Genomic DNA, 26,238 nt, shown 5'->3' with positions numbered 1-26,238 from the left:
TCCAAACCCTGGTCTAACCCAGGAACCTGTCTACGGAGGGACACTGACAGTTCCAAACCAGCTTGAAACTCAACTGCTTCCTCCCAAGAAAGCCCATTCAGGCGCTGGATGTGGGAGGCTGCCCCATGAGGGTCCTGCCTGGGGAGGGGGTTGGGTCTGGCCGGTGGCCAGGCCTCTCCTGGGCAGCGTTCCTCCACTGCCTGCTCCTTGGCCCCCAGGGTCCAGAAGGAGAAGATCTGCTTCTGGGCTGCAAACCCAGGGGCTGCTAAGGCTTGGAGCCCCACCTCGTGCCCGTAAGTGCCCGTAACAAACAAACGCGTCATTTCAGAACTGATTTTATTTGGGTAACTGACTGAAGGAGTCTCATTTGTAACCAAGATGGAATTCACAGTATGTTGTTACATTCACACTTAAAAAATATATCTCTATGTACAGGAATCTGCAAATTGATGTAAACATACATTACTTCCAAGTACATTTCTCCCCTTCTTCCTGGAGGAAAAAGAATAGAGCCATCCAGCAAGTCAACCCCTTCAAAATAACTTTAACGCAAAGGATGTAAGTATCTCTAAATCAAAAAAGTGGTTCAACTGACCTACAGGTGTCACGGGAGAGAACATCATGGAATGACGGCAATGACAACAGCTTGACTTCAGATGGAACCGGACTATTTAAAATGGAGTTTCCAGGAAAATAGGCACTGATTTCTAGAAGGAAATTCACTCCTTACTGAAGCGATTGAGCCAATATGGCTGGTTAACATTCTCACTAGTGTAAAGTAACCCGGCGCAGGACTCGTGGACGCCGCCGGCTGAAACCAACCGCACGGTCGGGTCACAAGGTCGGGTCACAACCGGCGCTGCCTGGGCTCCACTGAGAGCTGCTGTCCCCACTCCCCAGGTGTGGAGGGCCACCCACCCCGATTTCATCTTGGGGGCCCCGTCCATTCCTTCCCATATGGCAACTGTCTAGCATTATACAAGGTACCCTGCCGCTTACCCACTTAAACTACTTTTCAAGTTAATTAGAAAAACTTTTCTTTAAAAAACAAAGGAAGAAAGAAGGGCGCCAGGTTACCTCATCCAGGCTGCCCGCCCCAGCCCCCCGACTGGAGGCATGCCAGGTGGCGGGATGGGCGGGGGCACAGGCGGCTGCCCTCCAGGGGGCACAGCTGGAGGCGGGTAGCTAGCCGGTGGCAGGCCCAGGCCTGGAGGAGGGTGAGGGGGGACTGCGTGGGTGGGTGGCAGGCGGGGGGGCGGTGGTGGAAAATTGGGGTTGTAGGTGGGCGGGGGGGGCGGGTAGCCAGGGGCGGGGGGAGGGATGGCGGGCGGCGGGAAGGAGGCCGGTGGCGGCGGCACGGGTGGTGGGGGCGGGTTCGGTGGGTAGACGTGGGGGTGATAGGGCAGGTGGGCCGGCGGGCCGTAGGCGGGGGGCAGAGCCCCGTAGGAGGGGCCCTCGGTCTTCATCATGGACTGGAGGCTCTGGTAGCCCTCTCCGGACATGTAGGAGCTGCTGGTAGACATGCCGGTGATGTAGCTGGAGGGCGGCGGGGGTGGGGGCCGGTGCGGCAGCGGCGGAGGCTGGTGCACGGGGGCCGGGTGGGCCGGAGGCGGGATCTGGACTTTGGGGAGATCGCCGGCTTCCACAGGGCCTGGCGGCTCAGCCTCGCCCAAGGCGGCTGCGAGGGGTGGCTTCCGGTCTGCAGAGGGGAGACAGGTCACTGCCAGCTCTGGGACGGCTCCAGGCAGGGCGCCCCCGGGGCTGCGCATGTAGGGGGAGATCCACCGCCTCCCTCGGGGCAGGGAAGCGCCCCCCCCCGCCCCACAGCTCACGGCCACCCCGGGGGTTCCTGGCCCTGTCACAGCAACGCGGGCCATCTTCCAGAGGAGCGACAAGCAACTGTCACCTTTGCGGCCAGACAGCACGGCCGCGCCCGTGTCCCGAAGCCAGCGGCTCATGTGCTGTCACGCAGGCCCTGCACCTCGCCTCCAGCCACTCTGGGTGTTCCCTCCCTGCTCCCCAGCGTACCAGGCACCGGCGGTCCCGGCGGCGCACGGAGCCCCTCCCGCCCAGGCCCCCAGCCCTCTTTCTAGTACAAACGTGTGCGGGGCCCCTTCTTCTGCCCGTCTTGCCTCCTGAGGCTGCGAGCCCAGGGCCAGGGCCAGGACGCAGCACCGTCCGCGGGCGGCACTGGCGTTTGGCAGGACGCCTGAGAGGTGGTCACACGAGTGACGTGGCATTAAAAACATGCCGGGCCAGCCTCTGACATCCCAACAGCCCCACGCGAGCGGCATTCTGGCCCGTGCCCTGCGAGGCAGGGGCACCGCTCCCCACCCCGGCTCCCTGGCGGCCAGCAGCTGACCGGAAGAGCTGATGCCCCCAGAGGCTCCGAAGTTGCTGGAGTATCTCCCACCTTCTGGCACACACACCCTAACTCCCACCTTCTCTAGTTGGACACTTCCAAAGTGTTGCCACAGCTGGAGAATGAAAGTTCTTTACAACTTTTCTCCTCTATTTTTAATGACGCTGAGGAAGCGTCCCAGTTCACTGTGTGCCTGTGAAGGCCTTTTCACTCTTTATTCTCCACATGACTCCATGAACAACTGCTTACTCTCCAAAGGGTACTGAGAAGACGCCCTGCCAATGGGAAGCAGATGCGAGAGCCTGGCGTCTAAGGTCGACAGCGATCTGCCCGGATCTCGACGATGTTCCTAAGTTGGCAGGGCTTTGTTTTCCTAAAACTGATTCTAAAGTCATTTATCCTCCACCATTTCTGGATGCGAGAGGCCAGAGAATATTCAGATATACTTAGAATTCACATCCTCAAACTATCTGGTTGTAAAAAAACAATTTTTGGAAAAATCCTAGGTCATTAACGTCTCTCTAAATTTCTGAAATTCTTCTATAAATCCTCCCCAGGATTTCCCAAGTGTGCCCTTCAAAAAGGCAGAGAGAAAAGCTGGCCCTCCCAGCTGCCTGCAGGCAGCACTTACCCGGAGGTGGATGGGCTGGAGGCAATGGAGGGTGAGCGGGCTCAATTTTGGGAATTTTAGGTGGTGGTGGTTCTGAAAAGAAAAAGTAGATTAAAAAGCTACTCTTCATATAGAATAAGTATGTCAGAGAGACTGAGAGAGGAGAAAAAGAAAAATGTACTGTTAAGGAATCTTCTGGGGGAAAAGGCAGATATGACCAAGGCTTTAAGGGAAGCTGAGGAAGGCACCACCTAAACCATCCTTTTAAAAGAACAAAACAAATGAAACAAATACATCCCCCCTCCAGCTCCCCGCCACCCCGCGCCTCTCGTCTCCTTCTGAAAGTAAAAACCCTCTCGCTTCTGACAGTCTGCCAGCCCATTTTCCACCTCTGCCCAACTTCCTCCTGACCACTTAAGACGAGCCCTCCAATGACACGAGAGCAGCAGAGTGCACCTCAGTTACCAAGTGGTACCCGTCGGGGCCCTCACTAACACACAGAGCACCGAGAAAGGCCCCAAGTGCTCCCAGGAGAAGCCGGCACCTTTTAACTCTTGTCTAGGCACACTTAAGTTTGTTTTCTCTCTCACAAATGTTTACTCCTAGTTATAGCGGCACACCTGAACTGGCGTCGGTAGAGACCTGGAGGCTGGCGAATGGACAGAAAAGCAAGGTAGCTGGGACCGCTTGGGGCAGAGGACACAGCCCACCCTTCAGGGTTGAGCGGCTGCATGTAACCAGCATGCTCAATGACAATCCTAAGTCGCCAAGACAGGCTACGCCACGTCCAGCATCTTCCGTTTGTGACGGTAGAGCGTGTGTGCACCCAATCAAAAAAGAACGCCATCTTTCCGCTTGTATGGTTTGGCTCTTTCTTCCTGAAGCTCACTTCATTCTGGCTCGTGCGACGCTCTGCTCTGCTTCTGCTCTGGCACTGCCCAGCGTTCTTGGCTTCCTGTGTCCCAGACACAGGCTGAATTCAAGGTCCAGGGACATCCCTCTCTCTATTCTCTTCCTCAGAGACCAAACCCCCCTCTCTAGGCAGAGGAGCTGCAGATCTACGCCTCTGCCTTCCACCTCTCCTCCCAAACCGCGGAGCAGGCTCCTGGGCCCCGTCCCGAGACCGAGCAGCCCACGCCTCTCACGCAGGCGCCCCCCCGCCAGCCCCTCCCACAGCCGGCTGAGCTGAGGTCGTCTCGGTCAGTGCTGTCCGGCAGAAATATAAGGAGAGCCACACAGGCAATTTTACATCTTCTAGTAGCCACGCGGAAAAGTACAAAGAGGTGAAATTAATTTTAATACGGTCTTTGATTCAACCTGGTATTATCAAAAATTTTATCATCTTAATGTGGAATCAATGTAGAATTTTATTAATGAGATTTTAATGTTCTTTTCTCTAACTCTTAGAGATCGGTGTGTCTTCTGCGCTGAGGGCACGTGGTGTTTTTGGAGTAGGCCACATGTCAAGCGCTCACCAGTCCTCTGCAACCCAGAGCACAGTGGGGTCCTGCTTCCAGGCCCCGAGGCACCCCCGACACCAGGTCTCACTCCCGGGCTCGCAGGCTCCTCCCCATTCCCCGCCCTCCGTGCCATTACTGCTGCCAGGGAACTCTCTCTAAAATGAACTCAGACCGGGCCATTCTCCTGCTCAAACGCCTCCAGTGGCTCCCCTGCCTATGCAGAATCCACCCTCCACCAGGGGGGCGCTATCACCTGCTTCTAGCACATTTTCAGTCCTAGCAAAAGCTACTCCTTTTTAACCCTTCACAGTCCAGTAAGACTCCCCTCTCTGTTGTCTCCCGAATTCTCCACCCCACTGTTCACTCGGTTCCTCTGCCTGAAGGCTCCACCCTGTCAGCCCTAGTCGCTCAAGGCAAGTCCCCCTCCAAGGCCACCCGGGCTCATTTCTGCCTCTTGCAGACACAGCGCCAGCTCAGCTGACCCAACATCCACGCGGCACAGAGTGCAGCCCCCTCTTCTGTGTCTCGCACTTACTGTTTGCCCATCTGGAGCTAAAAAAATCTCCCCTGTAATGAACTCATCATTCCCCCAAAGATCCTGAGAAAAAGGAGCTTTACTGTTAACTTGAAGATCTCACAATAGTTCAATAAATAATTCACTGGGTTCCTACCCTGGAACTAAGTGACAGAGAAACAGAAATGAGTCAACATGGTCTGTGCCAGCACAGGGTTCAGTACTACAGGGCTGGCTGACCTGGAGACAAAACACTTCTGGTTTTCTCCTCTGTGATCTTTCAGGCTTTGCTCACACTTTGTTAGTTTCCAATACAGAAACAAGTTAATCAACTCTGGGCTCCACAAATATGGGGAAAAGTACGTGTTTAAAAGAAGTCTGTCCCCCGTAAGCAGCAGGGCAGCACGCCTCCTGCGGCTCCCATCCTTTCTACCCATCGCTCTGCTGCTTGCTGCTTAGTCTGGGGGTGCCCGGGGCCCTCCACTCTGTCGACTGTGGTGGGCTTAACTAACCTCCAAAAATAAATGTTGCTGCAGCAGTTCGCCTATTTTCCTAATTATATTTTGATATACAGCCGGCCCTTCGCATCCGCGGACAGGGAGGGCGGACTATGAAACCCAAGCATCTGCGAGTTCTGGCATCCAAGGCGGGTCCTAGAGCCAATCCCCCATGGATACCAAGGGATGACTTATGTTACCAAGCACATTTTCAATGCCACTAATTTTTTTTTTTTTTTTTGTATTGATACTGTTAAAGTACAATCCAAAAACATACAGTCAGGGAATACACAGAGAAGACAACGCAGCTAGCGTAAAGTTTTTGATGGGCTCTAACGTTAAATTTTAAGGCCAATCTAAATCTGAAAGGAAACAATTTTTGACTAAGAATTTAAAGTCTTGATAAACAACATATAAAACTAAAAAACGAAACACGAGAACATAAAATTACCTGCTGCTTTGTTCTCTTCTTTGGGAGAAACAACCTGTTACAAAAGAAAATACACAACTGTTAACCAAGACCCTAGATGCAGTGAGGAAAAACTGATTATTCAGGCACTGAACAGAATCATAGCCAGAACGTGGACTCAGACAAAAATTAATTTTGGCTTGAACTTGCAGAGCAAACCATGGCACCTAACAGATCGTTTCTGCCTCCTTCCTCTTCCCCTTTCAAATCAGACAGCAGGCAGAATTACTAACTTTTCTGACTAGTGAGTTCTGAGCACTAAGCTTCACGCCCTCCATCGAGCTGTCTTAACCATGGGGTGAGGGTGCTTGCTGACTGCCCCTATCCCGTGGGGCTTCCTTGGGGTCTGTGTCACAACGTACGGCTTCCTCCACTGGCGGGGCTGCTACCACGGGGAGAAACTTTCACAAATACTCCCGTGTCGTTTAAAGACATGGGAGACACCTATTCCGGCAGTCAGTGTGCAGATGTGGAAACTACACCCGGGCACGTTTGGGGCCCTGACACAGGCGGCAGCGGCTGGAGGACAGAGCTGTCCTGGCTCCAAAAGGTGCCTCTCCTCTGACCTCGCCAGCTGTCAGGCTGCCCGTGGCCGCGCAGGCAGACGGGGAGGCGGATCGTGTCACTCCCCGCTTTTGCTGTTCCGTGTGATGCCTCAGAAAGGGGAACACACACAGGCGCGGTGTTGCCGCGGGAAGCCGGCCGCACCCAGCGGCAACCTGGCGCACTCACCACGGCGCGCTTCACCTGCCGGGGAGGACTAGGCTGCGGGGATGGTTTCTTGGGCTGCTGGGCCGGCGGCGGCGGCTGCGGCTGGGCTGGCTGCTGCGGGTCCTTCTGCGGGGGCTGCGGCGGTTCGGGGCCTTGAGACGGCTGTGACTGCGGCGCCTGCGGCGTGGGCTGGAGAGACGGGGGCTGCTGCAGCTGGTGGGGCGCGTGATGAGGCATCTGCTGTTTCCCTTGTGAGTAGAGGTCCAGGATTTGGTGGCAGATGTCTAAATGATAGGGAACAATTACATTTGCCGCAGATTGATATTCGAAATAAAGTTCTACCTAGAAAAGAACATACTCCCGTTTCCCTTGCAGGTGCGATTCCCCTACAAGGACCAATATGTGGCTGTCATATTTGTAATTCAACAATCCCTGGTGTGCACAGCACTGGTGTGCATTTTTAGTTCACCAAAACTATGTGTTTGGACAGAATGAACATTATATTAGAGAATTTAATTAAAGAACAGTTTGCATGTACCTGTTTGGGAGAATCCATTCTCAGGACTCAAGGCTCACAGGGAAGAATGATCTAAATATGGAACACCGTGCAGAAAGCTCAGCACGCCCCGTACCTTCCAAAACATCCACAGGGACGTCTTGCACAAACTGCTCCCACCATCTCCGGTACATGGGTTTGGAGGTCCATTCCTGTATTTCAAATTTGCACAAACGTCCCGCAAGATACATCACTGCCACTGCTATGATCTCTGGTTCCCACTGTAGTGACAAGGTCGTGCAGAGACTAGTTCAACAAGAAAAAGAGGTGACTTGACTTGGATGAGCAAACATTTATGACTAACCCAATGCATGGAGATTAGATGCCATATCTAAATGTCAGTTTGCTTATTTTTCCCTATACATGATCAAATAAAGTATTATAAAGAAGCAAGTTTTTAATCTTCTAAACGTACCGAGATAAGTTACTTTAACTATAGCTACTAATTTGTTCCTTAAAAAATCAGAATTCCAGCACATTCAAAAATTGCTATGTCATGAAATACAGATGAAAATGCGTAAGTTCTTCAAACGGCTGGAACCCTAGCACTGAACCATCTCCTTACATGACGGCAACTCCACTCGTGGGCACTCTGTTCCCCACGCAGCACCTCCTTAGATCTTTAGGCTCCAAGAACATCAAGGCTCTAAAACCATTAAAAGGAAGTATAAAGTTGCAAATATATAGTTTGCAATTTTGCAAAACGAAATGGATTTAAGTATATACTTGTCAAAATTCTCTGGTGTATTGTTTTGGACTTATGTTTCAAACCGGTGGTAAGATTTCAGCATCCTATACCATCGTGATGTGGCAGGGTATCCCCTCTGCCGGGAAGCAGATGACCTGGACTTTAACCCCAAGTCTGCCGTTAACTGGCTCCTTAAGCTGGGGCAAGTCAGTTTCCTCACTACAAAATAAGGGGTTTGGATTAGATGACACATAAGGTCCCTACCTATTTTAAAACACCATAATTAAACCAACATTTGAACCCATGTACCTGTCATTTACGAATGTCCAAGCCATTTGAACCAACTTTTGAATTTTGTTTTTATCACCTAGAAATGGGGAAGAAAAGGCAAATTAGTAATAGAAAGAAAAAAAAAAAAGAATGCATGAGAAGCAACAAGTACTTATTTAAAGCCTACTGTGTGCTTAGCACCACCCCCAATACACAGCAAAGAGCTTCTGCCTGGGAAACAAGGACAAATGAGCGGGCCCAAGTCCCACCTCTGTTCTCTTTCTGCATGACCTACACTGAACCACCATTTATGGGAAACCTGGCTCCAAGGCTGATTTTATTAGGCTATTTAAAAACTCCTGACTCATTTTCCTGCCTCATATCACCTGGCAACTAGATGACAGAACCTGTTTACACATAAAAGGAAACGGCATTAACAGCTGTAACATTGAATTGTCTGGCAAGCTACGGCCTAGGCACTTCTCACACTGAACTTTCTGCTGTCCTCTTTTGAGAAGCGTAATCTGAGTGTCATCAAATTATTATAAAGATCTGATTTCAGAATGAAAACATTCTCTTAACTTTTTCTTCTTACCTTTGAGTTGTTTCGCATACTTGAGTAGGAATTGGTACGGATGTTCCACCTGTAAATCAAACTTTATGGTCTGTAGTAAGATTCTCTCCAGAACCATTACTTCTTCCTAAAAATGAAATAACAAATGTTGAGATAGTAATTTCAATCACAGGTCTGAAACAGCATTAAAAAAGTGAGCTTTCCTTTTATTCTCTCTTCAAGTTATATTTTAGCAACTATTTTTCATTCCTTTTCTCCTCTCTCCCACTCAGGCCTTTAACATGCTCAGAGACAATGATAAATTCTGAAAAGAACTAAAAGTAGGAAGACAAAACAATCAGTTAATTTTTAAAACCTACTTGAAACAAAGTAAACATTCTTAGAAATGTTATTACTTTCCATACAGATGAGCCCCCTTTACAAAATAGACCTTTACTTTACAGGTACTTTAGTTTCCTTCCAGACCTCCATTAAAAAAATGCAATCTTCCAGGCATTTACATTGAAAATTTTAAGCAAGAAAGATTATGACAGTGGCAGCTTCATGCAAACCTGGACAGTGAAGAGTGTGTGTGTGTGTGTGTGTGTGTGTGAGAGAGAGAGAGAGAGAGAGAGAGAGAGAGAGAGAGAGGGAATGGGGGAACATCATTTTTGTGTTTTAATCTTTCATCTACCTGAAACAAGGTATCCCAATGTCATTTACTGAGTAAATTATCATTTTCTCTTTTATTAAGCCACATCCTGAACTGTCTATATACACACACACACGTGCGCACACACACACAATCTTTTCTATTCACTGCTCTGTTTGTCTACTTCTGTACCAGGATCAGAGATTTAACATTTGGAAGGGACAGTTCAATGATTATTCCTCTTTTAAAAACCTTTCTTGTTTTAGCCATGTTCCCCCCACCGCCTGCATTTTAATATCATTTTATTTAGTATCATTCTAGGAAAAATGAAAGCTACTGATGTTCTGATTGGGAACTCACTGAATTTACAGAATAATTTAGGGAAATGGGCATTTTAAACTACACTGAATCTTCCTATCAAAAATTTATTTATGAAAATCTTCTTTTCAGTAGTTTTAAAGCCTCCCCGCCCCAACATGGTTTCCACAAATTTATTATAAGGTTTATTCCTGGATATATTATTTTATTGCTGCTACTGTAAATGGAATCTCTTCTTTTATTATACTTTCTAACTAATGTCCATAAACAACTTCTTGAATTCAACCTCTGTAGAGCCTGACTGTCTGAGCACTTACAATTTTACTTGATTGTAAAATACAATTAAGATGCTCTGTGTGGCAAGAACAATTACAATCACTTGTTTGAGTCGAAGGAGAAAGGGCCTTGGAGACACTGACAATCTCATCATTAACAGCTGCATAAACCCATTAACTCTGGGAAGAGAAGCCATGTAGATAACTGGCTTTCAGGTTAAAGTATGGCATCACTTCACAGAATGTAGAGATGATTCTATCATGAGTGTTATTCCAAACGGCAGGGCAAGGTGAATGTCTTTCCACCCTTGTTTCCCAAGTGTTCTCTCAGGAAAGCTCTTTAAAATCTTAAGGCTTTCACACAGTATCAAAAAAAATCCCACTAACACTGTCCCCCCACCCCCCTTTTGTCACCACCTGTTTCCCAGAAGTTTCAACACATCCCTTAAATTTAGAAACAATCTTTTACCAAGTGTCCAGACTGTAGCCCATATAGTATTATGAGACAGCCCAAGGCCTGGCCTCCCTTTGTGTTTCAAATACTCAATTAATGGAATAATTATAGGTCTGTGTGCCAACATGATTCCTCAGGGAACTTTCCCTCAGCCCCATACTTCCTGTCTGGAGCACCTGTCTAGGTTCCCAGATCGAATGCCCTCACCGCACCTTTCAGTAACTTTTATAGCATTTATCACAACTCATAATCAGATAGCGGGCTATCTGAATATTTGATTAAAATCTGTCCCACCACTCGACTGTAAAATCCATGAGAGGAAAAGCCAGGCCTGCTTTGCCACCTGTTAATGTCTAATGCCTGATGCAGAGCCTGGAACAAATATCTGTTGAACATGCGAGAAATTCACGTAACAGGAAGAAACCACAGAGTTAGGGCAAAGCTAAGTAAGACAAAAAAGTTGCACATGATTCAGGACCGTATTTTTTCTAATTGCTTATATTGCTGCCTTACCCCAAACTGCCCTCCTCTCCTCTCCGGGAGGAAAATGTCTTCCACAATGTCCTCACCGCTCCCAGATCCAGGGTTCCTTCCTTTGGCCCCGACACCCAGTCATGCCTGGGGAGACTGCACATGAGAGAGAGGAGGGCAGGCTGCAAAGCCCCTCTGCCCACCCGAGTCAGGCTGGCCTGGCTTGAAAGCCTGATTAGCACGGCTGTTGCCCTCTTCCTGACTTCTGGGCCCTGGAGCTGCAGAACTTCTGCCTCATTGTGCCTGGCCGGGATCTCGGTTTCCTGATGTGTTGGTACAGTGGGTAAAGTCTGAAAGTGGAAGGGGACGCCTCCAAAGGCGCCCCGGACAGAACACGCAGCTGCTGCCAGGCGTCCTTGCCCCGCAGTGCTTCCGGATCTTTGCGACTCCTTCTGGGTAACCGCAGCTCATCAGCCACAGGGTCCCCCTGCCCCTGTGACCAAGACCCGACTAAAGCACAACACATTCCTACACGTGTCTCCCTGCTGTCTGAAAATCAAAAACCTACAGGCGCTGGAAACATTATCTGATGCTATGTTACTTTTATAAAAGTACATTTTTGACCACTGTTAATTCCTCATAGGTTCACATTTTTATAAACAGGTGAATGGATTTATAAATAAGTTCAAGGGACAGAGTTATCCACACTGACAGTACTTACAAATCGCAACCACAGTACGTGCAAAAGCATTCTGGGCCTGTTACCTCCTGGAAGGCACACACGCTGCAGACACACACACACAGATCCTGCTGGGCAGGGGGAGGCCGACTACTGCGGGAGGCAATGCCAGCTGACTGGGAGGAACAGGGCCGCGGACCTGATGAACGTCATCGTCTGGCTTAGTTTTGCTTTACCTGTGATTCTGAGTTTCTCCCCACATCCTTAGTTTGTCATTTATTCAACAAGTACCTGTTGAATGCCTACTCTGTCCAGCCACTGCACTAGGTACCAGGCAAAACAGACAGGGTCTTAGCCCTCACAGATCTACAATTGAGAAGAGGAATGTTCTTTGCGTGATTATCTGGTTAAAATCTAGCCAATTATGAGCTGTGACAAACGTTATGAAGGATAATCCGCAAGTGCTATAAGGGTTACAATGGGGGGACCTTGACAAGAACAGGGGAGGAGGAAAGTTGCCACCGACCCCTGAAAGTGGTCTTTTTAGAACATACTAAAATCACGTATACAATTATTTTACCGCCATTTCCTGACATGAGCAGGGGCTGTGGGGAAGGGGCAGGATGGATAGTATATCAATCTGGGTGTCTGCAAATGGTAATACCTTCCACCACTTGTGGGAGGCAAAAGACACACAGCACACGTAGACACACTTGTACATCCAGCATCTGTACATTCCGTCTTCCCAGAAGCCAGCTGGAGATGAACCGAAGCAGCCAGACTGCTTCTGGGCCTAGGACTGCTAAGGGCCATGAGAGGGCTTTGCTCACGCACGTTCTACGTGCTACTGCCCCTAACGGGCTCACAACCCCGCACGGCACATTAGCAGATGCTACCTAAGTGTAGGCTACGTTATCTTCCCTCCTTTCCCACAGAAGCAGGGAAGAATACCTTCTGCATAAGTCCTCTTAGAGACTCAGGGGACTGGCCGATACAGGGCCACAGCCATTGTCAACACAAGGAACTCTGTCATAATGCTGTTGTGAGGAATCAAGGCCTGAAGGCAGGAAGTTACGACTCTTACCTTTGGGTCGTCTCCAAACTGGCCAAATTGTACATCGTTTAATAAACTACGAGCTGTTTTGATGATATCTTTACATTTTTTTGGTGTTTCTTCTACTTTCCCAGCCAGAAAGAGACAACAAGCTCCTGTCACCTAAAAGGAAGACAAAAGCTCCTGAGATCCTGTTATCAAAGCTCACACAGAAACAGAAAAAGCATTTTGGGCCTTCACAACAAACTGGGCTCCCTCACTCTCCTACGGGCTTCTTTCTCATTTGCAAACACTCGGACGCTCTAAAATCTTGAAGGACATGTCACATACAAATACTCCACCCGCCCTGCCACTTGACTTCGTAAATTATTTTAAATTTAGTTTTCTGAATAGAATGTCATGTAAACAAAGTAGCCACCAGAAAGGGAAAAAGGTCACAGAAACAGATTTTCTTTTCGCGTTGCAATCTTAAGGATGCTGACCCCCTGACTGCTACGCCCAAATGCACGTCCTCTGGAATTCACCTCTGTGCCACTGCCCACGCTTTCTTTCTCCTTCCTCTCGCTGCCTGGCTCCTGGCCCAGTTCCTACGTCACCGCGATCTTCTCACTGCTCTATCTTCAGCTTTTCTTTGTCCGCTTGCTCCAGTCTCTCCTACATGCCCCTCCCTTCACAGAATCCTGACCACGTTAGACATCAGTGAGATCCTGTGCCGGGGTACAAAGCGGATCCTGACACGGTCTCCTTCCCCTAGAACGTCACAAACTAATGAGGAAGATGTGTACAAAACTAAGTAAAATCTTAGCAAAAGGAAGACCCCCCCAGCAGACTAACTTCCTGTTACATCTAATTCTTCTTCTTCATGAAACCCTTCCATCACTTCAGTTTACCTACTGAAACCACAGTTCCCTAGTCTGGCATTCAAGGCCCACTATGGTCTGGGGTTCAGTCTACCTTACCACCCAGGGTCCCACCATGCCCTTCCTGCTGACAGGCCTCCTGGCTGCTGTGCACGCCTCCGCCAGGCCTTGGCTCACGCTGCTTTCTGTAGGACTGCTGCTCTGTCCCATCTCAGCACGGATAAGTCCTACTTACAGTCAAGACTTAACCCAGTGCTGGCACCTCCTCCCCAGCATTTTCCTCGATCCCTCTATGATGTAGTTAATCTCTCCCTTGAATGCTACAGCCTTCCTTCTGTACCTCTCCTATGGCCTCACTCTCTACAGTGTGTTTTGTACCTGTCATACCATCTACCCTGGACTGAAAGCTACTTGAGGCAGAATCTCCCACAGAGCTTAAGACAGTGCATGTCTTAAGGAGTAACTGAAGAATAACGGATATGGCATAAAGAACTACTATGCCGTCTTGGCCTTTGTTGGGTCTCAACTGTAAGGCCAATTTTATCTTGGGAAAAGTAACAAGGAAGCAAATTTTCACACTAAGTACAATATGATTATGGTTCATATTGGACTAAATAAAAAACTTAAAAATACTTTAATACAGTTAATTAGGAAAAAACAAAGTTTAAACGTTTTTTGTTCATATATGATTTTGTTTATATATAATATGTACCATACAAAAATAAATACTTTCTGGAAAATAAAATAAAAAGAGAGACTACAATCTGTCCACTAAACTGTGTGGAAATAATAACATGTGATAGAAAATTATAATAAAATTCAAACACTTACATATCTTGGGAATTGCTTGAAGGAATGAAACATATAGAAGCGATGAAAATAAATTATTCCAGTTGCCAGGGTATCATAGTGTCTGTTGTTCTGGTTAAGGGCTTTGGCCAAGAAGTTTTACAGGTTACATCTTAGTTAAATGTGGAAAAAACAATAAAGGCAAACAATAACAACAAGAGCAGTGGGAAAGCAAACACTATCAGTGGCAAAGCAGGTGAATGGGAATCTCCGGGTGTCGGAATTCTGGTACAAGCTGAAGTCTATGCTTTAATAAGGCAGGGCTTCACTATCCTTTAGAAACACTTCAACTGAGGTCACTGGGTGCTATTTTCCATCCTGGTGGTCACCTGCTCAAAGGCTAATTCTACACATTTAAATGATAAAAAGGAAATAGAAAATCCCTGAAGAGCCAAGCAAATCTGAAGTAACACTTAAATAAGAAAGCTAATTAAGAGCTGCTTTAGTCAGGGATGTTACTCGACTTCTGTCTGTAGCATTTAATTCAATTTGTGCTGCTGGTGGGGAGCCTGCCTATCATAGATCCCAGAATCAGGATACAGTCCCAAACGTGTGCCCACATCAAAGATGAACCGAGCCCCTTCTCGGCGGTAGCGGGCCTCAGTGGCCGGATCGAGTCCTTCTAGTTGAGAGGGTGTATGAGCCAAGTCTTTTTTATCCCAGTACCAACATGGTTTTGTGTGGTCCAGGTTTGCTGAGGTTACTGAAGGGCTTGAATTTTCTTTATTCTCCTTCATTTATTGAAGTAGACTTGTTCTTTCCAACAGACTTTCTGAAAATGTTAGAATCCTAAAAGAAAGAGAAGAAGCAGTAATGTTGGAAAGGGATACCTCACGTTAAATAATCCCAATCATTATAAACAGTCTACGATCACAGATTTGTACTTGATAAAAATTTTTCAATAGAAGAAGCACTACTGATTGGTAGTTAGAAGCCCAGGCTCACCTCCAAACACAAATTTAACACTTAAGTGACCCACAGTATGATAAATCCCACATTTCATAGCTTAAAAGGAGGAGCTTTTCTGTCTCATTTCCTTCTGCCTTTTTTCACTAGGCCCAGCTCCCTCATGCTGGTCTAGATTCTGTTCTTCAGTAAAACCCAGGTCGGTCCTAACCCCCCAAAAGATTTATGCTCCAAAATTATCCATTTCTTCCATCCAGCATCCAGTCAGATTTTTCCCTTTTTTAGTTTACTTGATTTCATTTAGGTACTTTCACTTAGAAAAGCCACCAGACTGGATGAATTCATATCTGCACAAGCCACTGAACTGAGCAATGTAGATCGGGTGTGGGTGTAGTGATCTGGGGAGAAAGGGTAGAGGGAGGTGGTCCACAAGGGAAGGAAGGAGTTCCTTTAAATTTTTCTTGCTTTCTCATCCTCTTCTCTTTCATTCAGAATGAAGAGATTCTCTAAAAGCTGTATGCTGAGAAAAGAAAACAAAAAGTAAGGACTCTCACCTAGAGGCCGTTATAATATGGAAATTGTTTGTAAACTGGATCAGAGAATAGACATTTTCATACAGGGCAGCAAAAGGGTTCTAAAAGAGGTAGCTAGAACCAGGTTGGTCTGGTTCAGCAAGAAAATAGCAGTTGGGCAGCCAGGCTCTGGGCCAGGGCCACCAGTTAATCTGGAAGCCTAACTTCTCCTGTGTGCTGCCTCATTTCTGGTGGGAAAGGTGACATAGAGGGCTGACTGCTCTCCTCCTTGCACCTGGGAGCTCTAAAGAGAAACGTTCCCTCCAACAGGAAGAATTAAGTACTACCTGGAGAAAAGTAATCTTCTTGAACTAATTTACACTCTGTGTGACTGAACTAGGCAACGGGTGGGGGCTGGGGGAGACCGGTTAACTAAAGCCTCAGTGTGTATGAAGAGTTCCCAATCAGATGCTCAGTAAATATGAAGAGCTGGGAGTTAGATGTCATACTAGATATATTTTCTCACCTATCAGATTGGCAAAAAGTCCAAAAGTTTGACAATATACTCTGTTGGCAAGGCCAGGGAGAAGCAGGTAATCTCCTATGTCGCTGGTGGGAGTACAAAGTGGAACCACTCTCACAGAGGGGAATTTGGCAATATCTAACAAAATTACATACACATTTGCTCCTTGATTTAGCAATTCCACTTCTAAGTATTTACTCTGACAATAAGATCACAAATATGAAACAACAGGTGCACAAGATCATTCAAAGTATTGTTTATAACAGCAAAAACTGTAAACAACGTGAAAGTCCATTAGGGTACCGGCTGAATAATACGGTACATTAACACAAATGCGTACCATGTAGCTATTAAAAAAGACTGAGAAAGATCTTTAAGTACTTGTATAGAGAAATTTCCAGGATCAGCAAGGCGCAGGATAGCATACATAGCTATGTTAGTATCTAAGTAAGAAAAGAGGGGAAATACAAAGTAGAAATATCTATTCTTAAAAAACTAATATAAAAATTGGTTATCAATAGGGAATGGGGAAGAACAGGATGAACTGGGATGGGAACAAGATTTCTCTGAGTACATCTTTTTATATAACTTTTACTTAAAAACAACAACAACAACCTTTCATTTTAAAATGATTTTAGATTTAGAGAAGAGTTGTAAAGATGGTACAGAGAATTTCTGTATACCCTACAGCCAGCTTCCCCTAATGTTAACATCTTATATTACCATGGTACATTTACCAAAACTAAAATATTAATTTCGGTTCATTATTTTTTTTAATAAATTTATTTATTTTATTTATTTTATTTTTGGCTGCGTTGGGTCTTCGTTGCTGCGCGCAGGCTTTCTCTAGTTGCGCTGAGCGGGGGCTACTCTTCGTTGCGGTGCGCGGGCTTCTCACTGCAGTGTCTTCTCTTGTTGTGGAGCACGGGATCTAGGCATGCGAGCTTCAGTAGTTGTGACACATGGGCTCAGCAGTTGTGGCATGTGGGCTCTAGAGCGCAGGCTCAGTAGTTGTGGCGCACGGGCTTAGTTGCTCCGTGGCCTGTGGGGTCTTCCTGGACCAGGGCTTGACCCCGTGTCCCCTGCACTGGCAGGCGGATTCTTAACCGCTGCTCCACCAGGGAAGCCCCAATTTCGGTACATTATTAATTAAACTATAGTCTTGACTCGGATTTTGAGTTTTTCCAAAAGTCATTCAGGGATCTAATCCAGGACGCTACACTGCACTCAGGGGTCACATTTCCTTAGTATCTTCTAATACGTAAGAGTTCCCCAGTTTCTCCTTGTTTATCATGACCTTACCAGTTCTGAAGAGTACTAAGCAGATTAAAATGACTGATTTAGGTTTGCCTGATATTTTCCCATTAACAGACTGGAGTTTTGAGGAAAAATGGCATAGAGGTAAAGGGCCCTTCCCATCACACCACATTAGGGGGGCAGGTGATATCAGAATGACTTCTTACTGTAACTGTGAACATTTGGTTAAGATGGGGTCTGCCAGTTTCTCACTGTAAGTTACTATTTTTCCCTTTCGATTTTCTATTCCTTAAAAGTGAGTCACGAGGTCCAGTCCACACTGTAGGGTAAGGGAATTAAGCGCCACCTCCTGGAAGGAGATGTATCAAAGAATGTGTGGACCTATGTTAAAACTACCACAGTAATTTGTAAACATTTGGGGGGAAATATTTTGTAATGCAAAATACTATGCAAAGTACCTGTTTCTCCTTAAAATTTCACCCATTAATTTTAGCATTCATCTGAGGATCTTGTCTGCAACCATTATTATTGTGGTGTTCTAGTGGTGATTTTCTATTTCCTTCCTTCCTTCAACATTATTTGGAATTCTTTTGTAAGAAAGATTTGTTCCTTCTCCCTCATTTATTTATTCAATCATCTATTTACACAAGGATGGGCTCATCAATACTTATCTTATTCTTTGAGTTATAATCTCACACTACCATTATTTTGTTGCTCATACTGGTCCAGTTTATAGCCATTGGAAATAGCTCTTTCGGGTTGGCTCCTGAGTCCTTTTGTAACTTTGACTTTTGAATCATGTAAATATTTAACATATTCATGACCTTAACTAAAAAAGCAAACTCTAGAACTCAAAATAAACCCCATGTACAGCAAACAGGCAACATAACCACACAGAAAATCATCATAAGTAATTTCTGATCTAGTTCTGTATTCTAAAGACAAAAAGAACTGCAAAGGAATCTTAAACTTCGCTAATGCATTGCTAGTAGTAGCATTAATATTGTAACTGTCAAACCATTTTTTCTGGTATACTGTAGGATAAATCAAATATATAAATGGAACAACTGAAATTTTCAGTGCGAAGGAAACATATATATGTGATATATACACATACACATATATATAAATGAGATAGAAGGTTAAGAAAAAACCTGTAATGTTACATTTTAACGGAAAAAAATCAAAATAAGTCATGGTTAAAAAAAAATATATATATATATATATATATATATATCTCAGTTCTGTTCATTTCCAGTACCTAGAAGCAACGACACTCCCAGAATCAGGAACACATCTAGTGCTCAAATCTTAGTTTTCAGCACCATTACCCTCTAAAAGGAAACAGGTTTCCTTTCCAGTCTGGGGTAGGGGCCTGCCTGGGATGTGCTCAGAATAATGGAAGATTATCAGAAGACACAAGAGCCATCATGGGCTCCCACTGGACAAATTCAAGGAATTTAAATATTATAAAGAAAAATGATTGACTGTAAAAGAGTGACTAAACAATGCATGAGTCCATAGTAACATTAAAAAATGTGTGTGTGTGTGTGTGTGTGTGTGTGTGTGTGTGTGTGTGTGTATAAAATAAATCTGCTTTGCCAGCACTGGTAATAATTATTGTGAAAAAAGTCCTTTACCTTAACGAAAACAATCAAACTTGGCATCACTAACAGGGTGAAAACCTGCTAGTACGTGCCTAACGTGATGCAACAAGAAAATAAAATAAATATCAACCACCTATAAAGTATTCTTAACCCCCAAAAGCCTAACCTAAATCCAACCAAACCCTTAGAACTAAATTCCAGTTTACAGTAAATACTGGGGGTAGAAGACCACGTTAAATGGCACAATGATGATGCTATTGGTCACATCCAGAAAGTGTGACACTCTATAAGACAACTGACCATGAAAAAACAAAAAGACGGGAGGAACTGTGCCAGGTTTAAAAAGACTATAGAGGCTTAACAATCAAAGAAATGTGTAACCCTTGACTAGATGAAAATTTGAACAATTAGAGAAATTTTAATACGGACTATATATTAGAGGCTATTAGGGAATTACTGTTAATTTTCTTAGGGGTAATAGTGATATGGTGATTAGAAAGGAGAATGACTTTATTTTTTAGGCTGAAGTATTTCGGGGTGAAGTGTCATGATGTCTGCAATTACTTTCAAATGGTTTTACTAAAACACACACTCAAATAGCAAAGGTGGCAAAAATGTTAACATGTGCCCAGTCCAGGCCATAGGTAAACAATCAGCCACTGTACTCTTTTCTCACTTACTAAAAAGCTGGGGGAAAAAAATCAGATGAGACTGCTTAGGAGACCAGGACTCTTATCTCCTCTGATCTGACAGAGAGAATCTCTCAGCAGTCAAGGAACAGGTGTTAATGTGTGGGTAGTGGTTTTATATTAAAATAATCTTTAAGTGCACTGTAGCATACAAAAAAAAGTACACTAATTTTAAGTGTATAGCTTATTAATATTCACAACATGAATACACTTGTGTAGCACCATCCAGTTGATAAGCAGAATATTACCAAAATCCCAGGGGTTCTCATTCCTCTCCTAATCACTATCCCCCTAAAGATAACCAATATCTTGACCTCTATTTCCACCAATTAGTCTTTCCTGTTTCTAAAGGATGTGGAATGAGATAATATCACTCTTTTACAACTGGCTTCTTTTGCTCAGTATTATGTTTGTGGAGTTCATCCTTGTTGCATTCTCATTACTGCACAGCAGGGGTTTGCAAGCTGGGGTGAATCTGCCCCCCCAGGGGACATTTGGCAATGTTTTGGTTGTCATAATTGGTGAGGGGGGGGGTGTTGCTGCTGGCATCCAGTGGGTAGAGGCCAGGAATGTTGGTGAACATTTTTTAATGCACAGAACAATCCCTCACAGCAAGGAATTAACTTCGTGCTGAAGTTGAGAAGCTCTGCTGCATGGTATTCTACTCTGTGAATATAACAATTTATCCATGCTACTGTGGATGAATATTTGAGATGTCTCTGGTTTTTGATTATTAATAATAGTAATAAACATTCACGTACATTCTTGTAGAGCAGAAGGCGACTGGCCAGTTGGCTGAGGGAATCAATATCTCAGCATATCTGTAATTTATTCACAGTACACTTGTTGGGAATCTCTAAGATATATTAAACTAATGGTTCTCCATGTACTTATTCATTCAAATATTCTCTGAGCATTTACTATGAGCCAGGCCTCAACGACATAATGGGAAACAAGAGAGGCAAGGTCTCCGTCCCACCAGAAGCTTACATTCTAGTGGCAGAGACAAAGAGAAACAAATATGTCAATATCTGTCAGGGACTGGTAAGTGCTATGAAAAATAATAAAGCACGGTAAGGGGAGAGAGAGTAATGAGTTAGGGCTGTTTAGAGATTTGCAGAAGACGACCAGTTAGAAGACTATAGCAGCTGTTTAAATAATGCCTAATGAGGTCTTGTCCCCACAAATAGCAGTGGGAGAAAGAGGGGCATCACAACTGGCTGTGAGGCAAAGAATGGCAAGAGATGATTTCAAGTTTGCTTTACTGACAGAGAAGGGTGATACTAAAAAGAAAAATGGGGAAGAAAAAGAGGGTTTTTTTAAATTGAAGTATAGTTGATTTATTATGTTTCAGGTGTGAAAAAAGAGTTGGTTTTGATGGGGGAGGAAAAGAATTTGGTTCTATAAGTACTAGGTTTGAAGAACTTCTAAGATACTTGTGTGGAGATATCCACCAGACACATAAACAGGCCTGCTGAAATCTGGAACGAACACATCTACTTGGGATTCATCTATATAAAACTGACAGCTAAAGTCATGGTGATGGACAGAAGGATGGAGAGTGAAGATGGGGACACAACTCTGAAGAACTCGAGGAAGCAAGAAGGAGAGAATGGGAAGGAATGGTGAAAAGGTAGGGAAATTTGCACCCTTAATTGCATAAGAAACCAAGGGATACCAGCTTTAAGTCAGAGGCGGTAGTCAACAGTGACAAATGCTAAAGAAAAATTAAAGGACGGGAATTAAGGAAAGGTTATTGGATCGGTGATTAGTCATGAAACATTGAAAATTCACTGTAGTGGTGGTTGCACAACTCATTGACTCGTACACTTTAAATGGGTGATTTGTATGATATGTGAATTGTCTCAATAAAGCAGATATATACACATGTGTAAATAGAAGAAACTTTCGGAGGTGCAGTAGGGCAAAAGGAAGACTGCACAGGGTGTTAAAGAATGAACAGGCAATAAAACAGGTTAGTGTTTCTTCAGCATAAAGGAGAATGAAGGATGTCTGAAGCCAGAAGGAAAGGAGCCACTAGAGGAGGCTGAACAAGCCACTGAGGGGTTAATGGGCCAAGAGACAATAAAAAGCATAGGGATAATAAAGAAGAGCTTTCTTAGGAAGGAAACTCTCTCTCTGAGACAGAAGGGAAGGGAAAAGTGTGAGGAAGATATTTAAAAAATCATTTAAGGGGGAGGAAATAAATCATAAAAGAGTATCTCCATTTTCTCTGGGAAGTGCCAAGACATCTGCTGAGAGGAGAAGGGCAGAGTGGGAAAAAGGGTTAGGAATAATCCAGTAGGGATGAAATAGGGATGGAAAAGTATCTCAGTCCACAAGTGGATAAATCATAAATATATTCAAAGCTGTTTTACCTTGCTGTCACTGCCAAACCGCATGCTAATAATCTACCCTATATGCCATTAGACTCTGGGGCAGAATAAACAATACATGCAACATACCAGGGCAGAATAAACAATACATTCAACACAATGAAAATAAGTTACATAAATAGAACAGAAACAGTCCTCTAAATCATTCATCCCTGCAACAGTTCTTGCCTCAGTTCTAGAACCCTGTTCCCTATTACTCTTTATTTTTTCACAAGACCCTAAAGTTACAAATTTTCTCATTAGCAGCTTATAATTACTGTGAAAATGACTGAGAGATTTATGAGCTCCACAAAGTAAAAATCTCTCCATAAACAAGCAGCATGTCAAGGCATTTTAGCAACATCTTTTGGGAATGTGCTTTAGATATACCACTTTACCTGATGAAAGATTAAATGCATTTTCAACATTTAGAATTATGGATACTTACAAATTGGAAACAATAGTAAAGGTCACTACTCAACTTCCTCATCCAGTACAGAGACTGCCTATAAACAGTAATATTTGCTCATTTGCTTTCAATTGGCCACTTTCATTAACGTGACCTTAGTAGTTGACAAAGCAGCCTATGGCATTGCTGGGTATCAATAATTGGTGTTCACATTAATTCTTGTATTAGTCTTATATTGATTTTTATCTATTCTATAGATAAAAAAATCTCCCTGTATCTGGTACATGGATGGCACAGAATAATGAAGGAACGAAATCTACCTTTCAACAACTCTCTGTAGCTCCCACTTAGCTCCCTAAGCCTTGAAAATACCTTTCCCTTTTCCATTAATTGACTTTCAAACATGTGAAGACAATTTTTCCTTTCCCTTCTCTTCTGGGTAAACAAATATCCCCATTTTCTCAATGTGGCTTTTAGTGTCACAAGATCCTCTCTAAACATCAGCAATCAGCATGGAAAATAATACTCTGCATATGATCTACATAGTACGTGGGTGAAGGGAGATTATTAATATTCAACAACATGCCCATTTTTTGTCCACTGAGTTGCAGCATGACTGCAAGTTGTTTTCTTACCCTCACAATTTATCACTGAGAAAATGGAGCCAAAGAGGCATGAAGCAACTTGTCTAATTCACACAGCCAGTAAATGGCAGAAACACAATTTGTCATTAGAGTGAAATACTGCCTTCCCCCAATCTGGGGAAAATGCTATACTTCGCTTCTATAAATAGAACATTACATCCTAGACCCATTTTTTTTTTTTTCCAAGTCAGGTCTTCCTCATCTCAAACACACACAACTGAGTTTTGATAAATTTAATAATTCCTGGTAAATTTACATCTTGTTAGTTTTGGTCTATAATTTCAGCCTTTAAGAACTCTTGAATCCTGAGTGTCGTCTAACATACTGGCTAACTATCACTACAGGTTTTGAGTGCATTTATTAATTTGAGAAGCATACCTCATATATTTAAAGTTGGTAATAAAAAAAAAGTGCTAACCAGAGTAAGGGCAAGGCCAGAGCCCTGCAACTTATCTCTAAAGACCTCTCTTCAGGTTGACATCAACCCATTAATCAACATTTGGGGTTTGGTAATTTGAATGGACATATATCCATCTAACCAGACCTTACTCAGTGTATTTCTCTCTTGTGTCTTTTAGGATAGGAAGAGGGATTATGTTCAGTGTCCTAAGGAAATCTAAATGGACTCATGTCTAGCAATCCCCCATCCACCACCAGTCTAGTAAACTTATAACAAAAGAAAACATGATTTGTGTCACCTGGTTTTTTTAAATTGAAGCTCTGCTGGTTTGAGGGTATGAGCCTTCTTTCCCAAGTACTTAGAAGCTCTCTTTTTGCTGTCCCAACAAGACTCTAAAACAGATTACTAATAAGCTCTAGCATCCAAAGCCACCTAATTGCTCTCTGCAAAAACTGACACATTTATCAGACTCCAGTCTTCTATCATTAACTGCACTTTTAAGATTCCTCAAAACCTATGAACAATAATTCCACAATCTTATCTGCAAGTATTTTGGTATATCATTTATTTGACCCTGAAAATAGAATTAGATGTAATCCAATTAGATATTCTTTATAATCTCCTCAATTACCTTGAACTTAATCCTTCTTGATTTTGTCTTGACCTAGTTTTAGAGACAACAAAACATTTTTCCTTCTAGATACTTAGCAAACCCTCATTGCTTTCAAATATAATCTCCGGAAACGAACAATTTATTTTGTAGGCCAAAACTATGACCATTGTTTTTCTTTATGACGTTCAATTTTAGAAATGGCATTTAAGATTTAATGATCTCATTAGCAATTAAAATGTTTCTTTATTGCTTGTTGGTGTAAACTACGTTTTCAAAATGGAACAAATGTTTAACATGCTTTATGCAAGTATCAACTAATATTTCTCAACAAAGCATCACAAGATAATCAAAATGAGACAAAAGTAAAAAAAAACAAACTAAAATTAGACACCAACGGTAGTCATTCTGAAAAAACAAAGCAATCCTGGATAACTATTACATTCATAGTCAAGATTATTTAACAGGCAGGCATCGAAGAACACTAAGAATCTTAACCAAATGTCTACAACAACGCAACTATTACCATCATCCATCCATTCATTCAGCAATGAAGACAGTTTACTATCTGTCAGGCAGTGCTCTAGGTGCTGAGGATATAAAGCTCCTTCGTGGAGCTTTCATTCTAGCAACATCATTCATACAAACCTTAACCAGCGCCAGAATTGCAAGGCAGTGTGCTAGGTATCTTTAACGATACACAAGAGATACACAAGCATTATCAAGTTTACCTTAAAAACATAAAAAAGGCCACCTTCAACTAAATGCTGTGAGAAGCCGTTCCTCACGTCAGAAGATTTAGCGAAAGCTCCGTTTGACTGGCAAGCCAAATTTCGGCAGCGCTACCGACCATGCTTCGTGCGGGGAATAGTCTGAGAGCTTTTAGATATCCTCTTGCCTTACGCCTCAACCTTCTAAAGAACAATTCCTCTGGTAACAAACCAAACAACCCAGGAGAGGGTCGGTAAGCGCGATGTGTCGGCAAGAACGAAACTAACCGCGGAAGTGCCTTTTCCTCATTTCTAGTCCCACCCTTGTCACACGGGTCTTCAGATTCCGAAGTCAGAGTACCCCAGATGTGGAACGATACCCAAAGTCTCAGGCGTTACCAAGGTTGGGACCGACACACTGCGAAATAACCGGAAAGACGTGGGTAGTCTTCGGTTGTACCGCTGAGCGTGTGCGCGCATAAGACCCCTGCCCTTTCTCCCCACCTTCTAGAAAGTCCCCGAACCCTAACCGCCCCTCACTTCGAGCGTCGCTACCTGCTCTACGGTCCACGCCGGCCTCCCTGACCCGCTCCTGCACCTCAGACCCTCTCCCGGAGCGCGTCTCGCAGTCCCGCCGTCGCCCGCTAACTTCGATCTGCACCCGGCGGGTAGCGGAGGGAGGCGGAATCCGGAGAGACTCCGCCAGCGGATGGAGGCAGGTGGCCATACCCTAATCCGACCTCCAGGTACGCGGGACTTGAGTGGCGCTGCCCGCGGTCCGTCGGTTACTCACCCCTCGCCTCAGGCAAGCCCCTTAGCAACGTCTCTCCTTGTTGACTGCGGCCATCTTTGACGTGGAATGTCGGGGAAGCTACGTCATCGCGCTGCGTCCGGGACTGGAAATAAGCGACCGGAGGGACGCCTGTCAACCAATGAGAAGAAAGTAGAGCTCTCAAACGTGGAACGAGCCGCCAGTCTTCTCCCGGCCCCTCCCCGCGGGTCAGCGGTCGCTGCGTGAGGGAGGAGGAGCCCACCAGAAGGCCCATCCCGTCGGAGAGAGGGAATTCGGAAGCAACCGAACCTGCTAACGGAACTTGGGCGCGAGAGGCGGGGCCCGCGGTGCCGGTCCTCCAATTAACGCCCGGGCATGGGCTCAGCCCAGCAATTATGGCCCGGAAGCTGGCGGGGGCCGAGCACGCCGCTCTGGCCCCGGAGCCCGCCGGGCCAATGGCTGGGCAGGAACCAGAGCGGAATGGTCGGGGAGAGGTGGGGCGGGGCCGCGCCCATGCGACTG

General features: G+C 45.0%; 1 protein-coding gene across 2 annotated transcripts; it reads right to left on the bottom strand.

The window, feature by feature from the left end:
* Positions 1-319: 319 nt before the first annotated feature.
* On the bottom strand, positions 320-26,182 carry CCNK (cyclin K). Of its 2 annotated transcripts, XM_036842580.1 has the most exons (12): positions 26,026-26,182; positions 25,738-25,866; positions 14,843-15,091; positions 14,285-14,366; positions 12,624-12,755; positions 8,733-8,838; positions 8,177-8,234; positions 7,256-7,425; positions 6,645-6,907; positions 5,895-5,928; positions 2,994-3,065; positions 320-1,699 (listed from the first exon to the last, which is right to left on the bottom strand). In XM_036842580.1, the coding sequence occupies exons 3-12, from the start codon at positions 15,037-15,039 to the stop codon at positions 1,074-1,076; spliced, it is 1,740 nt and encodes a 579-aa protein (XP_036698475.1). In that variant the 5' UTR covers positions 15,040-15,091; positions 25,738-25,866; positions 26,026-26,182; the 3' UTR covers positions 320-1,073. The 2 variants fall into 2 exon arrangements, with proteins under 2 accessions (XP_036698475.1, XP_036698477.1); XM_036842582.1 differs by lacking the exons at positions 25,738-25,866; positions 26,026-26,182 and adding an exon at positions 25,500-25,719.
* Positions 26,183-26,238: the final 56 nt, after the last annotated feature.

This window comes from Balaenoptera musculus, chromosome 2 (genome assembly GCF_009873245.2).
Source record: "Balaenoptera musculus isolate JJ_BM4_2016_0621 chromosome 2, mBalMus1.pri.v3, whole genome shotgun sequence".
Lineage (NCBI taxonomy): Eukaryota > Metazoa > Chordata > Mammalia > Artiodactyla > Balaenopteridae > Balaenoptera > Balaenoptera musculus.
Note: the sequence above shows the minus strand (reverse complement) of the source record. Positions and strands in the feature narration are given on the sequence as shown.

Excerpts from the sequence above, each read along its gene's own strand:
- CCNK (XM_036842580.1), bottom strand. The coding sequence starts at position 15,039 with ATGAAGGAGAATAAAGAAAATTCAAGCCCTTCAGTAACCTCAGCAAAC. Across the intron at positions 12,756-14,284 it reads TCAAGCAATTCCCAAGATAT|GTGACAGGAGCTTGTTGTCT; the intron begins GTAAGTGTTTGA and ends TCTTCCTTTTAG. Across the intron at positions 5,929-6,644 it reads GGCAGGTGAAGCGCGCCGTG|GTTGTTTCTCCCAAAGAAGA; the intron begins GTGAGTGCGCCA and ends CTTTTGTAACAG.